This window comes from Gobio gobio (assembly GCF_949357685.1).
Source record: "Gobio gobio genome assembly, chromosome: 11".
NCBI lineage: Eukaryota > Metazoa > Chordata > Actinopteri > Cypriniformes > Gobionidae > Gobio > Gobio gobio.
In genome coordinates, this window is record NC_137104.1 from 12,421,731 (window position 1) to 12,438,572 (window position 16,842).

The following is a 16,842-nucleotide window of genomic DNA, read 5'->3' on the forward strand; positions in this document are numbered from 1 at the left end:
TTAATCGATTTAACACTAAAATGTATTGTGATTAATCGATTTGACCGCACTATTTCTTTAGTTTTTGCATGGATCTGGTAGCTAGCAAATGTTCTAGATAAGATGCCGTCAATATTTACCAGTGATATTATAGGAGTAATGGAAGCAGTTGGTGTTCAGATTGCATGTTTCTTTCCCTGTAGTTGAAGGACACTGTTTCCCTTCACCAGACTGACGTATAGGGCTGGCGGTCCTCTGCCTTGTACCGTTCACATTGCATGGCTTCAAAACAACAACAACAAAGCTTTCAATGAACAAATAATGATTAATAAACAACAAAAATACAATCAACCGGACAAAAGAGAGGGCGTTTTGAAATAGTCAGCATATGTGCAGCGGATTAATTTCGCTTTCACATTTCCCCTGCTATTTCTGAGGGAAATAAATTCCTCTCAGATGTCATGTGTAAGATGTTTTAAGCCTTCCCGCATTTTAACCGCAGGGATAGTCTCAGTATCCATGGCAATTAGCTACCCTTGCAGTTTGGTGGCAGCGTGCCTGGGAATCACACTGAGACAGACATGAGTAACCCTCCCCCCTGGGAGAATCCTCAATAATGCCTATACACACACACCTATATGCCACTGCAAACGATTTCATGTGTGAGCTCGCTACTCGCTCCGAGCCAGCAACCCCCGCCATACACAAAACCATCCTCGGATTACTTATTTTGCCTTGTATTTACTGACCGCTGGTGCACAGCTGACCAAAAATGTTCGATTGGTGTGGAGCTGCTCTGAAAAACATGCTGTACCTCAAACACTTCTCAACAGGAGATGGAAAAATAGGTGGAAGAGGTTCCAGCATGGCCAATCAGAATACATTTAACTTATCAGACAAAATGTTGAGCTCAGCTTCATCATATACACCACACAGCAAGGAATGTTAAGCTTGAGCCAATTAATTACATCGCCCTGCATCATATTTGCTGAATGAAATCCAATACTTTTTTCCAAATAATTTTGGGGAGTGCAAAAATGGTGCCTGTTTTGCTCTAGCACGTCACACTCAAAATATTTTGAAGCATTTTTGCTTTGGACAACCATTTGTAAAGTGAATAAGTCACACAGACATAATTCCTATCTTCTTCTGAGCCAGGTTACAACTAGTTTTCACATGTATGACATTATTTAATGCCTAATCCTGATTTCAAGGCCAGTGACATGACCCAGATGTTTTTCTATACATTTGTGGGTGTTTTACTACGTCCAAACAGTGAGAGAATGTTACAGATTTTGTGAGAAAAAAACCCCCAGAGGTAGTCGAAAACCACAAAAGACAGCCAAACGCGTAAACATGATGGGAAGCGCGCTAGCCAGACGGGATTTAAACTTTGTCAGCTGAAGACCCAAGTTTGGTTTGAAGATGAAAAACGTACCAAACACAATGTTCTCACACACACATTTCGAACACTCACTCACCGTACTCAAAAACTGCTGCTCTGAGTGTTTTTCCGTTGTCTTTGGTGTGTTCATAAGTAAATTGCGTGAGGTTATTTCACCCATTAGATCAAAATATCTGAAAAATCCCATACATTTTACATCCCATAGACCAGGGGTCTCCAAACTCGGTCCTGGAGGGCCACTGTCCTGCAGAGTTTAGCTCCAACCCTAAATAAACACACCTGAACCAGCTAATCAAAGTCTTACAAGGGCCTTGTGAGACACTGGCTGCGTCCGAAACCTAGGCAGCTGACTCGTTGCCTCGCTGCCTTATCAGACAATGTCTTGTAAGGCAGCGTTTGTGCATGAAGGCACCTCACGAAACTAATTTCGGACAGACTTCTTAGGCAGTGTAACCATTTAATGGTCTACAGCAAAATAGAGAGAGCTTTGGTGAGAACTAAACAAATATTTAATTACTGCATTAGTAATTTCTCGCTAGAAATGACATCATAAGTGGAAAATGTTGGTAAAGCGCAACTTTCGCAACATTTTTTCCAGCTCAACTGTCACAGAATGGAAAGCACAGGATTGTGGGATATCAAAGGCAGCGAAGGATACAAATATGCTGCCTTCAAAAATCGATCACATGAAGTTATCTTTGGAGACAGGAAGTGAAGCTAACATCAGATTCGGACGTGCCTTGGTGTCTTCCTGCCTTGAAATGTGTCCTCCGAAGGCAGCATTTTCCAGGTTTCGGGCGCAGCCACTGATTAGCTGGGAAAGGTGTGTTTATTTGGGGTTGGAGCTAAACTTTGGACCAAGTTTGGAGACCCCTGCCATAGACCCTCCCCTCGAAGAAATCAGGACAAAAGTGGTGAAAAGTGGACAAAAGAGGCGGATTAAAACACCATGTAAATGTGTCTCCCTCATCTACTTGTGATCCAATCAACCAAAGCGCATCTTAATACCAGGTGTAAACACGGCCAATGTCTCCTCTCACCAGTGGGCATCGACTCCAAGAGCCCCAGTCAGTCAGAACACAATCCTCGGGACAGGGCAGCTTGCTCTCTCTGGCTCCGAGAGGCATCTCTTCCGGATCACAGAGATAGTCTTCTACAGGGTCTGAAGGTCCATCAACAGTGTTTTGCATGCACCTTCATGAAATGAAACACCTGTTAGGACTGTCATGAACTCAGCAGGACTTTCTAAAAATGTGCATTACTAGTAATAATGTTACTAATGCTGTTGTTGTTCAGTCATACCTAACTTTCCTCGTCTGTACACCTTCCCCACAGTTCTCTTTCAGATCAACATTGCTGACCTTCCAGACACTCCACGGCTCAGCCACCCAGACATACTGACTGCAGTCGCTCAGACATGGTACCACTTCATACACCTGAGGAGACACCACAGAGCTTTCAGCTGGGCATTATAAAACACATTTTTCTGTGACTGCTCACCAACTTTTATTTAAAAGCTTTTTTGGTAAGAATTTACAGTAAGGTTTAATTCAATCAACATTAGTTAACTGTTTAGTTTTCATGAACTAACAAATATTTTGGTTACTGTTCCTTTATAAATATATGGTTCAATGTTAATTCATACCTGTTCATACACTACAAAAGTTTGGGGTGAGTAAGATTTTTATTTAAATATAACTTTTATTCAGCAAGAATGCAATACATTAATCAAAAGAAACATTTATAATGTTACAAAATAATTATATTTCAATTAAATGCTGTTTTGAACTTTCTATTTCTCCAATAATCCTGAAAAAAAGTATTACGGTTTCCATAAAAATATTAACATTGATAAAAATAATAATTTATTTCTTGAGCATTAAATCAGCCTATTAGAAGGATTTCTGAAGGAACACGTGACACTAAAAATTCAACTGTCATTAATTGTTATTTTAAATAGTAATAATGTTTCACAATATTACTGTTTATTCTTTGATCAAATAAATACAGCCTTGGTGAGCATAAGATATTTCTTTCAAAACATAAAAAAAAAAAATCTGACCAACACCAAACTTTGGAACGGTAGGTTAACAGATGACCTAATGTGTATTAATAATCTAAAATTAACTTATTATTACTAATAACAATATCTAAGTTAACATAAAAATTCAAATGAACAGATTAATAAATGCTGTAAAAAAACGTTTGCATTCAAAGGTAGTGTCCATCACCTACTTAATATTCATGAGCCAAACTAATCAGGTTTATAATGTTCCCTGCCACTTTTAAGATAATTCCTACACCCTTGGGCCTCAAAGTCATACATTTATCAAGATCTTGAATTTATAATTGATCAAAAAATGATTATCATCCAAAAATTATCATTCAAAAAATAATTGGTTAATCAATCATTTAAAATGTGATTTAAAAAAAAAAATTTTTTACCTGAGCCTGTTGCAGGATTCCCGCCATGATACGAGAGAGAGAGAGAGAGAGAGAGAGAGAGGGAATGTGAAAAACAGAGAAATTGTATTAGCAACTTCCAAAACCATTTAATGTTGTGTAAATTCACACAGTTTCAGCCTAGCAATCTTTAACGATCTAAAGCTATGATGCACAATCAATGCCCCATGATTATATGAACATATTAGTAAACCCCATTGCAGTGCATTAAAGAAACATGCTATTCCGTTTGGTCCTTTGATCAAAAATTTACAGCACCCCGGTAATTAATCATTTAAACAAGACAAGCACATATTCATTAAAAAAATATAACAGCATACCTGATTAACATGGTCCAGTTTGGGGCACGGCCTGCCACCATTATAAGGTTTCTCCCGAAGCCACTTGGACCGTACTTTGACTCCACTGCCGCAGGACTTGCTGCATCGGGACCAGTTTGACCACTCGCTGAGCTTACAGTCAGATGGACAGGGGATGATACACGCTTCCTCTATGTAACCTATGAGAGGTAAGAGAGAGTTGAATCGAGTGTTTCAATAATAGTGAGTCAAACAAACACGATACAGTTTTGACGCTGGTTACTGGAGTTAGTCTAATACATTGTGACAGGTGAAACAGCATCGAGCGTCTGTGTTAAAGCAGCGTTAAGGTCAAGGTTATGGCATTTGCACTGATATGGTCTGCTGACGTTTCATTTTACATCACAACTTGCAAAGGCCATGGCTCCATTCTGGAAAATTCTTGAAGGGGAAAGCTGAATGAAACAGCACAAGTCCTGGAAAATTTCAGAGGATGATTCAAAAAGCAGGTTTTAAGCATTCCACGTTAAGTGAAATACACAGTTGTTCGCTTCTTCAAACCTACAAGCACAACAATATCTGATCGAAAAAGGAAGATTGATGTTAAAAAGCTGCATTAGCTGAGGAAACAATATATTTGAAGGTTGCTATCAAAAAAAGCTAAGAAATAAGTGGCACTTACACAACCAATAATCACCAATAATGATTAAATTGCATTAAATTTTATTATATTAATTATATTATATTTACATTGCTGGAAAAAAATTTCAAATTAAAATAATTTAATTATTGTGGTGGAGTAAATCATTTAACAAAGTTTGATTTCTAAAGCAAAAAGTGGCTTTAGAAACGAAGCGATTCAAAGCTTGAATTTCTACCATGAAATAAAAATAAAGGAAACTGCAACTTTTCATTTCACAATTCTGGCTTTATTATGTTTTATTACGTTAACTCTCTCAATTATGAGAAATAAAATCAGATTTGTGAGTGTGGCAGAAAGAGGCTTCCGTGAATTTCTCAGATGGTTGGAAAAATCTTAATTTTAGATAATTAAATGCCATTTTAAAATTCAAATTAATACAATTAAATGTAATTTTAATAAATTAAATTCGTTTAAATTAATACAATTAAGTCAAGTCACCTTTATTTATATACTGTAAACCATACAGATTGTTGCAAAGCTAATTATTAGTTCATGTTAAATTATTAAATTGAAATATTGTTAATATTTTTGTTAAATGCCTTAGTATTGTTAAACACTCCCTCATACACTCTCATAAACAGTTTTTGTGTTACACAGTTTGCGTTTTTTTTAAATAATAAATTGGATAACACAAGAAAACTTGTATATGTAGTTATGAATATATACTCCTCTAAGAAAAGAAAAAAAGTCTAGATATCTGCAACACACACTTTTGAACCAGAATCCATAATAAAGAAAGTTCTCAAAGTTGGATTAAACACCCTCGACACACACAAATTGCCTTGGGCAACATGTCAATCTGACAGCCTCACAAAATGGCAACCACGCTTCAAATGGTGAGGGTATGGGGTCTGATTGGAGTGAGGGATGTCTCAGAAGCAGCAGGAAGAGCGAGAGAGAGAGAGAAACACCCTGCCTCCGTCAGCACACATTCACTCTGGGGATCCCGAGTCTTTGAGACACTCACGGGCCTCCAGCTGAGAGCGTACAATCCATACTAGAGGATTGTGACTCATAAAGAGAGAGGCCTTAACGTCAGCGAGCTCCTGCATTGCCCACAACATCCCACATGCTTTGATCTAACACTGTAGTTTGCCACAGTCTAATCTCGGGCTCAGAGGAAAGGATTGCCAAATGCTCATTTCTGAGCTTCTTGCTCCAGGAGGTGGTGAAAGGTGCCCAAACGGAATTAGACTTTTCCACCAAGACATTCCGAGAGTAGTCATAATTGATATTGAAAATTGAAAATGTCATCCCAGATTAGAATATAAAACAATTGAACGTTTGCATTAATTCGTCCTATGAAATGTTACTTTTGTAAAATTAGATCATTTATTTGTACGATTTTTTACATTATTATTGTGTAAAATTATTAGAATAATTTTTTTTTTAAATTATAAATATTTTATAAAATAAATACAATTATAAAATAACCAATAAATTGAATCTGGGAAAATATCGTCTACATTTACAGATGATAATTTTATCAACAAAAAAAAAATCTCACTACACAGCAACACTGGCTCAACCAATGATGCGAGTATGGTGGCAGGACTATTTGTTTGTCCATTGGCATACTGGGAAGTGTTTGCATTAACCATTTTTTTGCAATTTCATTTGGTGACACTAGTGATGCAGAAATGCCATTTCATGTTTTTTCACCCACCGTGACTGTTGCAGCGTGACGTCTCCACGAGGCGGTTATCCTGGTCATAGCACACCATGGCTTGAAACCGGTAACCCTGGCCACACTCCTTGATATCACCTTGCACTTTCATACCCAACAGGCCCTCTACACGTCCACCCTCGGGAAGGATGCAGTCGGACCAGTTCCCCACAGGCTGGGCGTTGTACTTGTTGCAGGGGCAGTACTGGGTTTCGCTCAGAGGATACATCTGTGTGTTTTTACATTGTTCTCTCTTTTTGCTTTTACCTGTGCCCAGACAACAAAAAAAAATCATCACACAAACATACAATACTTAGATCGAAAGTTAGAAGGTCATGTTATCCATTTCAAAATGCTTTCATGTTTAGAGAAATAAATCCTTTGTAATAACACGATACAGTATGCGCCCGTTTACAGAAATCATCCTGTAATGGTATCTAGCTCCTTTGGTCAAAACACACTGATCTGGTAATCATGAGTAAGCAGACTTATCCAAATTTAAAGACCTAATCTCATGTAATCCCTTTGCAAAGTTGCTTGACTTATAGCAGGTCTTCCAAAGGGTAAATAGGTCTTTGGCACACACACTGTATTATGTTAAACTCTAAATAACTGGCTAAGCTTCTCATGGCACTTTATACTAAAGATTAAACCACATTTCTGGCAGGTGAGGTTCAGGCATATGCATCTAACAGAAAGCAATTTGTAAAACTATTTGTAAGGATAATTCCTTAATCAATCATCCTCATGACCAGACAGATCTCTTTTGAATTTGTCCTTTCCAGTGTGAAACAATACACACGTAGATATAACAAATCTATTGAGAAAATCAATAAAGACAGGGGATTTTAAACTGGGAACTGGATGTGCTAGGGGATTCACAGAAATATGGGAATGAAATGTTTAAAATTGATCAATTATTGTATTTAAAGTCTTAAATCTGCATTTAGTTCTATGAAAAGATACATACAAGCACTTAAAAGTAGTATTCAAAGTAGTGTGCTCCCCCCCCCCCTCCCTCCCTTTCTTTTCTTTTAATGAATTCATAAATAATATTTCAATTACATAATAATTCATAATTTTTTAACCAAGTAATATTTTAAGAATTTGCTTTGGCTTTAGTACAATGACAATATGAAACCCATAAAAAACAAAAACAAAAAAAAACATTAACTTTATAATACATACACTTTCGTTTGGGGTCAGTAATTTATTTATTTTTGAAATAAATTAATACTTTCATTGAGTAAGGATGCATTAAATTGATCAAAAGACACAGTAATGACATTGATTATGTTACAATTTTTTTTTTATTTCAAATGAATGGTGTGCTTTTGAACTTTATATTCATCAAAGAATCCTGAAAAAAGGTTTAAAAATATCAGCACAACTGTTTTCAACACTGATAATAAAAATAGATATTTCTTGAGCAATCAAATCGATTAGAATTATTTCTGAAGGATCATGTGACACTGAAGAATTCAGATCCAAAATTCAGTTAAAATTCAGCTTTGCCATGACAGGAAATTTTTTTTTTTAATTTTAAATATATGTTAAAATAGAAAACAGTAAGTTTCAGTGCTGTCAAATCGATAAATCAAACATTAAAGTTTGTTTAAATAAAATATGTGCGTGTATACACATACATATGTTCGCACATATATATGAATTACATTTATATTATATATATATAGTATATATGTATGTATTTATATATATTTTTATATATAATATACACACACACACACACACGTATTATATAAACACAAAGTTTTATGTTAAATGTGATTGATGGCAATTGATCGATTTGACAAGCACTTGTAATTAGATTAGATTAGATTAGATTCATAAATAAAATAAATTATAATAATAAATTGTAATAAATAAATTGTTATAAAATTTCCCAACATTACTGTTTTTATTGTATTTTTGATCAAATAAATGCAGCCTTGGTGACTTTAGTATGCTCTTATGCTTAACATTAAAGAAATCTTACTTACTGCAAACTTTTAAAAAGCAATGTATAATATAATAATTTATAATAATGTAAAGGAATGTTGTGCATTACACAGTAATCTAGTTCAGTTGAAAGCAACGTCGGTGTGGAAAGCCAGTTCGACTTTGCATCAGGAAGTTAATATTAGAACTGCTGATCCAGCACTTACCAACAAGAGTCCTTTTCCTGGTTCGGACACCCACACAATCAGCGGCGCAGGATGAGAATTTGGACCAGGTGGTCAGCTGGCAGTCATCCTGGCATGGAAGCTGGCAGGACTGAGTGAGTTGAGGCATAGGACCTGCAAACTTGAGACAGGTTGCAACGTCTGCAGGTCCACCATCCAACTTCTTACACGAGACGGCTGGGGGAGAAAAGACGAAAGAGATCATTAATTGTTAGACAGTTTGCCAGAAAAAGACACAAAACTAAAAAGGAACAAAAATAAAAATGTTCTTCTCTGGGTTAACACTGATAAATATCAGCCCAGTCTCCCCTATAAAGCCACACATTCATTCTGAATAAAGATAAGCATCTTGTGATGGATTACACGAGAGGGTGGTTAAATGCCTATTGACTTGAGTAGCTGGACGGATCCAGATTTATATCATTGAATGAGGGTGAAAGCTATTGTATTGGATTGCTTCTTCAGTCATGCTGGCGTATTGAGGGATACTATTACGGGTAATGGTTGTTAATGTAAGCGATGCTGAGAAGTTGATTTCTAAAGGAGCTTTTACTATATGTGATTTTAAGAACTTACAAACCTTTTCTTTCACTCAAAGACCTAAATATGCTAACACTAGTGTTGTAGTACTCAAGACCGGTCTTAAGACCATTTTTTGAAGGTCTTGCTCTTGTCTCGGATTTAGAGGACTCTGGATTTTATCTCAAGACCACAACTGCAAGGATATCACTAAATTTCTGGTGCATTGTCTGATTTAACATCATTAATGTGATTTGATGTAAAACTTACTGCTTAATGCAATCAATAACTTCTTTGTAATGTGATTTTCTTTTGTTACTGTGCTGCCGGGTTCAAAATCAATGCAGCATTGTCTCAAAAATGTCCCAAATTAATATAAATGCCCACAAACTTCTGAGATTTTGTATTTATTTATATAACATAGAATATAATTAAACAATATCACAAGAGCAAGAGAGCTGTATTCATGAATATAAGCATGATTGCAAATGATATAGATTTATACAAATGTTCAATAAACAAGAAGTTAATATTAGATGACACATTTTAAACTGTGTATTTGCAAATTCGGCCACGTTTTTTTTAGATGAATTTAAGGAGTGCTGGTCTGGTCTTGACTCAGTCTATCCCAGCCTTGGTCTTGTCTTGGTCTCAACCCCACAAAGTCTTGGTCTTGTCTTGGTCTCAACCCCACAAAGTCTTGGTCTTGTCTTGGTCTCAACCCCACAAAGTCTTGGTCTTGTCTTAGTCTCAACCCCACAAAGTATTGGTCTTGTCTTAGTCTCAACCACACAAAGTATTGGTCTTGTCTTGGTCTCAACCCCGCAAAGTCTTGGTCTTGTCTTGGTCTCAACCCCACAAAGTCTTGGTCTTGTCTTGGTCTCAACCCCACAAAGTCTTGGTCTTGTCTTGGTCTCAACCCCGCAAAGTCTTGGTCTTGTCTTGGTCTCAACCCCACAAAATATCAGTCTTGTCTTGGTCTCAACCCCGCAAAGTCTTGGTCTTGTCTTGGTCTCAACCCACAAAGTCTTGGTCTTGTCTTGGTCTCAACCACACAAAGTCTTGGTCTTGTCTTGGTCTCAACCCCACAAAGTCTTTGTCTTGTCTTGGTCTCAACCCCACAAAGTCTTGGTCTGTCTTAGTCTTAACCATACAAAGTCTTGCTCTTGTCTTGGTCTCAACCCCACAAAGTCTTGCTCTTGTCTTGGTCTCAACCCCACAAAGTCTTGATCTTGTCTTGGTCTCAACCATACAAAGTCTTGCTCTTGTCTTGGTCTCAACCCCACAAAGTCTTGCTCTTGTCTTGGTCTCAACCCCAAAAAGTCTTGGTCTTGTCTTGGTCTCAACCACACAAAGTCTTGGTCTTGTCTTGGTCTCGGCACATGCTGGTCTTGATCTCGACTTGGTCTTGGTTTAGGTGGTCTTGACTACAACACTGGCTAACACCATCCTTTTTATAAGCAAGATACTTCAATTTTCTTTGAATAAAGTCTAAAATTTTAACCCAATATTTAACAGTAGCCACATAAAAACACTTTTTTGTAAGTAGAACCTTCCATATACGGTAAATGCATCTCTATCAGAGATATCACATGCTTAAATAGAAGCAAAATTCACTCTCTCGGGGTGTATATAAGATAAGACGATCTCATCTTTCATTTTCAAATATGTTTTTCAATCACATCACAGTAATGGCTTGCATTTGAACCCTGAAAGGGTTTACTGGTGAGAGTTAGAGCAAAGGGTTGAGCTTCCGACTGCTTCAGAGAGCTTCCCGAACCTCTTAAAGATCAGTTCGTTTAAATCCAGAAGCGTTTGCACAAACCTTTGATGCTAAACACTCAGTCACAGATCAAATTACTACCAATATCATGCATTTAGCATGCGTTTAACTATCTACCCATCTGCAAAGTAAAGCACTGCTACAAGCACAGACACAGTTATTTTCAAATTGAAAGATGTTGCATCTCAGGAGCCAGTTTTAAGTTGATAATGAGGGTTTTTCTGTACCTCTAGCCTGTAGTCCTGGTCCACATGTCTCCTGCGCTCCAGGACTGTCCTGCCGAATGGTCCAGGGCACCAACTGACACCTGCGCCACTTGTGGGTTTTCCACCTATAGCATAGATATATATAGGGCAGTTTTAAGTTTTAATTTCTGTGAATTTCTTGTCACAGAAATCATTCTAATATGCTGATTTGATGCTCAAGAAACATTTCTTATTATTATCAATGTTGAAAACAGTTGTGCTGCTTCATATTTTGTGGAAATCATGATACATATTTGAAAGTATGAAAATAGCATTTATTTAAAAATATCGATATTTTCAATAGAGTCACTTCTCAATTTAATGCATCCTATCCTATATATGACACAAACATCCAAATGTATGCGGATGATACTGTTATTTATATGCATGGGAGCAGTGTGTCACAAGTTGCAAATTAAGTTACAAAATCTTTGGTTAATGTCACCGCTTGGCTAGAACAAAACTGTTTACAGTTAAATACTTCTAAAACGCTATGCATGTTTTTAACCAAAACAAACAGCTCAAGTGTAGTGTCAGATGTTGTTGTAGCAGGGGAAATGATACAAGTTGTATCTGAATACAAGTACCTTGGAGTTGTAATTGATTCTAGACTTTCTTTTAAGGCTCAAGTTAAAAAGGTTTGTAACCGGGTTAAATTTAGTCAGTCAAATTTTAGATTTATACGGTATTATATGTCAACAGAGGCTGCTATGTTATATCTACATTCTATGAATATTGCATATATCACTCATTGTTTTACAACTTGGTCACAAGCGAGTGCTACTACTCTAACACCATTGGAGTCTCTGTATAAAAAATCACTAGATTCTTGATAAGAAATCAATTAATTTTCATCATTGCTCAATACTTTAAAAGTATAATTTGCTGAGTTGGGAAAACCTGGTCAAATATGTAGATATTTGTCTCACGTTTAAGACTATACAGAGCCTCTCTTCTCCATTAAAACAGTATGTAAACATTAGAACAACTGCATATCGGTCCACAAGGGGTGGAGAAAGAGGGGACTGCATTATTCCTCTCAGAAAAAATGTATTTAGTCAGTGTGTATTTTCAGTCAGAGCAGCAAGGGAATGGAACTCTATCCCATCAACAATTAGAAGACTGGATACATATGGTTCTTTTAAATTTAATTAAAAAAAAAAATGGTTAGTTACAAATCAGCACTGTCAACATTAGTATCTTAATATTTTGCTCCTGTTGCTATCTCTTTTTTACCTCCTAGTCTTATGTAGCACAATATATGTTTAGACAAAAATTTTCTGTCAATGTATTTTTTTTCACGTGGGATCATCTACCTGTAGCCTGGTTAAAACCAGACCATTCTCAGTAGTAACTAAATTTGCCGGAAGTAGTCGGGGTTTTCCCAGGCTAATGTACCTGTGCTTTTATTTGATATTTTTGTTCCTATTTTTGCTGCTTCTCTCTCTCTCTCATTTTTCTCTTTTGTGAGTGTTATATTTAATGCTCTGTTCTTGTTTTTAAGTTGACTTTTTAACATCTCTGTCAAGGGTCTGCAGATGAAAAATAGCCCTTTGGGCTAATTCTGGCACATTTACAAATTTTCATATATATATATATCGTATATTCGTATACGTATATTAGTGCTGGGAATCTATAAAAAATTTTTAAACTTATTAATCACATTTTTTTTCTGTAATTAATCGCAAGTTTTTAATATTTTCTGAGTTTTTAATATTTTGATCTTTTATTAATTTCAGTTACTCTCCGAATTAATGTAGAAACAATTTGAAGATAGCATATTTTAATTATTTGTTGTAATGGCATCTTTTTATGAATGAAGCCCAGTATCACTGATACTAATGTCTCTATGAAACATTAATGACGTTACATTACAGTATAACTGAAAGCTACCAATTTCAACATTTATTATGCTTTTATGCTTTAAAAAATAACTTTTAATTTAAGTAAACTTAAAAGAATCATTACATAAATCCATTATAATAAATGTAATATTTTCCTATGGCCTTCCCTGTTAGACATATACAGAAATGTAACAGTTATCAAACACCTTTCTTAACTGCATAAATAATAAATGAAATATAGATTAATCATCATTAAAGCTACACTTTTCTCTGTTCCCGTTGTTCTTTAAGATCGGCTGCTGCCGAACATGATGCGTCACGCGCATCTAATTTTCTCACAAGTTCATTTAAGACGTAATTTAAGACTCCTAATATGATGGTGACAACTAACTGGTGTTTTGGCAAAATTCTCTGTGTTGCTGTTATTGTTTGTTCAAGAGCAAAAGAGAACTCGATGTGTGCACGAGAATGACGCGAGTCTGTCTGTGCGTCGAGTGTGTGTGTGTGTCAGGGTGTCCCTCAATTAGCTGACATGAGATGCACCCACACAGACACAGACAGGACACTGACATACAGTGCGTTCTCTTGTGGCAAAAATAGATATAAAAACGGACGCTGCGTTAATTGCGTTAAATATTTTTAATGCGTTAAACTGAAAAAATGAAACGCCCGCGTTAACGCGTTAATTTGCCCAGCACTAATATATATATATATATATATATATATATATATATATATATATATATATATATATATATATATATATATATATATATATATATATATATATATTTATTTATATATATATATATATATATATATATATATATATATATATATATATATATATATATATATATATATATATATATATATATATATATATATATATATATATATATATATATATATATATATATATATTTTATATTATATATTTAATAGTATATATTAGTACATATAATTTTTTTTACATTTCCATACTAAAATTACAAATGATATACAATACACACAATACATAATAATGTAGTAATATGATGGTAAAGTAATACTATAGTAAGTTAAGTAATTAATTAAGTTTAGGAATTTATAAGTGCACTTTTTTTTAATGAAATTTCTGTACTAAAATTGCAACCAGAAGTATTATGTTCACCTGTAGCCTGGACAAACAGACGAGGAATCGCATTCCTTCTCCTGGAAGAGCACTTCTGGACAGTCCTGGCCCCCGTTTGCAGGAAGCTGAATGATAATGCGTTTCCTTGATTGCTTCTTTTTGATGGTAGCACCTGGATATACACAAGAGGATGGACAGAAAGCATTCGATTGTCATGAATAAATATAGAAAATCTTGCAAAAACAACATCCCACTGTTAAATCCCATCGGTTCATTAGTCTCTGTATGACTGCTTGTCATTTAACAAGGCTTTCAGCCAACCTTAGCCTTTATATCTCTGAAAATGTTAATGCAGATTTATTCCATCTGCTTTTTGGTTTAATGACTTAAATATTAAGTTATATGAAATGAAATGATAACGAGGATTTCCCCTTTTTAATAAACTTCAGTGATTGTTACGCTCACTGAAGTTTTCCACTGGGTGAAGGCCTCTATAAATATGTGCATCTAATTATTCATTCTTTTTATAACATTTTTGCACTGTTCTTCGACTTACAAAGTCTTTAATAGAAACACAAAGTGTAGTTCTCTTTGTATAATGTAAGAGTGTAAAATATTTTTACAAGAAATGAAATGCTTGTTTTCTTCATTTAACAAACTGCTCGCTCAGATATTGGCAGCGTATTATAATACTTGCTCTGGTTCCTATAGGCGGGGTTGCCAAGCAACAATACCTCTTTATATTGTTGATAAAGAGCGATTGTGGCAACAAAGAATCTGTTTCTTAACACTTCTGACAGAATGCTGAAAGCTGCCAATATTTCTACTGATGTCAATAAAAGACAACTTTAGCCTTTGAGAAACATTTTTCTATTCTTCCTTTCGTTCAAGAGATGCATCAGAAGTTTTAAAGTATATGTAAGTTTTATACATGTGTGTTTAAAAGCAGAACGGCACCTGTCTGGCAGGTGGGAGGGCAGGGTGTCCAATCACTGTACGGAGTGACCATACAGTCTCTCTTGCAGGGCAGAAGACACGGTCTTACAGTCTCGGGACGCAGACTCTCTGGACATCTACACATAAACACATTAAAAACAGGATGCACAGATGCTCTTTAGAAGAAGCACAAGATGTTCTTTGGATCATCCTAAATCATGCTGGAGAACAAGATCATCCGTTTTGACACAAAGACACTGTCATTAAAGCAAAAGGGAGACAAACCACAGGCATTCTGAAATCAACGTTATTTTTTTAAATGTTCAAGAAAATGAAATGTTGCGATTTTCTAGACTGATATGGCTAGGAACTATTCTCTCATTCCTGCGTAATAATCGAGGAACTTTGTGCCGTACCATGGGTGCAGCGGCGCAATGATATTACACAGCACCTGGAAATAGCCTAACTTCTGTCAACATAACCAACGTGACAACCTGCTTGCACAGAGAGCGTGCTGGGGACTATTTTCAGGCGCTGCGTAATATCATTGTGCCTGCTGCATCCATGGTACATCCATATGTAACTCTACACATCACAACATGTGAATAGGATAATGTTGGCGTTATTTTGTCACTTATTAGTAGGCTAGATGGAGCTGTTTACCTCCAGTCTTTGTGCTAAGTTAGGCTAGCGGTGGGTGCGTCAGACAGAGTTATGGCTAGCATGGAGATGAGAATGGTGTGTATGGACTTATCTAACTCTGGGGGATACGGTGAATAAGCTTAAGTCTCCAAAAAGTCGGTGTGTTCCTTTAAGTCAGATGACCGGAGAGAATGAGGAGGAGAATAACAGTGCAGAAGTTCAGATAAATAATGGGGAGCAAGTCCATGACATTTGAGTGAAGACATTTAAAAGGTGTTTGGCACAAATATCGATTTCGATCTTTATTCAGTATCAATTCGTATGTATACAGTGAGGAAAATAAGTATTTGAACACCCTGCTATTTTGCAAGTTCTCCCACTTAGAAATCATGGAGGTGTCTGAAATTGTCATCATAGGTGCATGTCCACTGTGAGACATAATCTAAAAAAAACAAAATCCAGAAATCACAAATTGTGCTTTTTTTCCCCTATTTATTTGTTTGATACAGCTGCAAATAAGTATTTGAACACTTGAGAAAATCAATGTTAATATTTGGTACGGTAGCCTTTGTTTGCAATTACAGAGGTCAAACGTTTCCTGTAGTTTTTCACCAGGTTTGCACACACTGCAGGAGGGATTTTGGCCCACTCCTCCACACAGATCTTCTCTAGATCAGTCAGGTTTCTGGCCTGTCGCTGAGAAACACGGAGTGTGAGCTCCCTCCAAAGATTCTCTATTGGGTTTAGGTCTGGAGACTGGCCACTCCTTGGTTATCCTGGCTGTGTGCTTCGGGTCATTGTCATGTTGGAAGACCCAGCCTCGACCCATCTTCAATGCTCTAGCCGAGGGAAGGTCTCGCAAGACATGGCCCCGGTCATCCTCTCCTTAATACAGTGCAGTCGCCCTGTCCTGTGTGCAGAAAAACACCCCCAAAGCATGATGCTACCACCCCCATGCTTCACACTAGGGATGGTGTTCTTGGGATGGTGCTCGTCATTCTTCTTCCTCCAAACACGTTTAGTGGAATTACGACCAAAAAGTTCTATTTTGGTCTCATCTG

The 16,842-nt window shown here is 36.3% G+C and overlaps 1 protein-coding gene across 1 annotated transcript in view; it reads right to left on the reverse strand.

Annotated features, from left to right (window-relative positions):
- thsd7aa (thrombospondin, type I, domain containing 7Aa) overlaps window positions 1–16,842 on the reverse strand; it is a 177,235-nt gene that overhangs the window by 34,083 nt on the left and 126,310 nt on the right. Inside the window, exons 10-18 of the mRNA XM_079829676.1 lie at window positions 15,161–15,276; window positions 14,243–14,375; window positions 11,228–11,331; window positions 8,681–8,875; window positions 6,516–6,782; window positions 4,167–4,346; window positions 2,687–2,825; window positions 2,425–2,578; window positions 120–261 (exon numbers count right to left, since the gene is read on the reverse strand). Of these exons, the coding sequence (XP_079685802.1) occupies window positions 120–261; window positions 2,425–2,578; window positions 2,687–2,825; window positions 4,167–4,346; window positions 6,516–6,782; window positions 8,681–8,875; window positions 11,228–11,331; window positions 14,243–14,375; window positions 15,161–15,276 (1,430 nt within the window). The remainder of the gene's footprint in view (window positions 1–119; window positions 262–2,424; window positions 2,579–2,686; window positions 2,826–4,166; window positions 4,347–6,515; window positions 6,783–8,680; window positions 8,876–11,227; window positions 11,332–14,242; window positions 14,376–15,160; window positions 15,277–16,842) is intronic.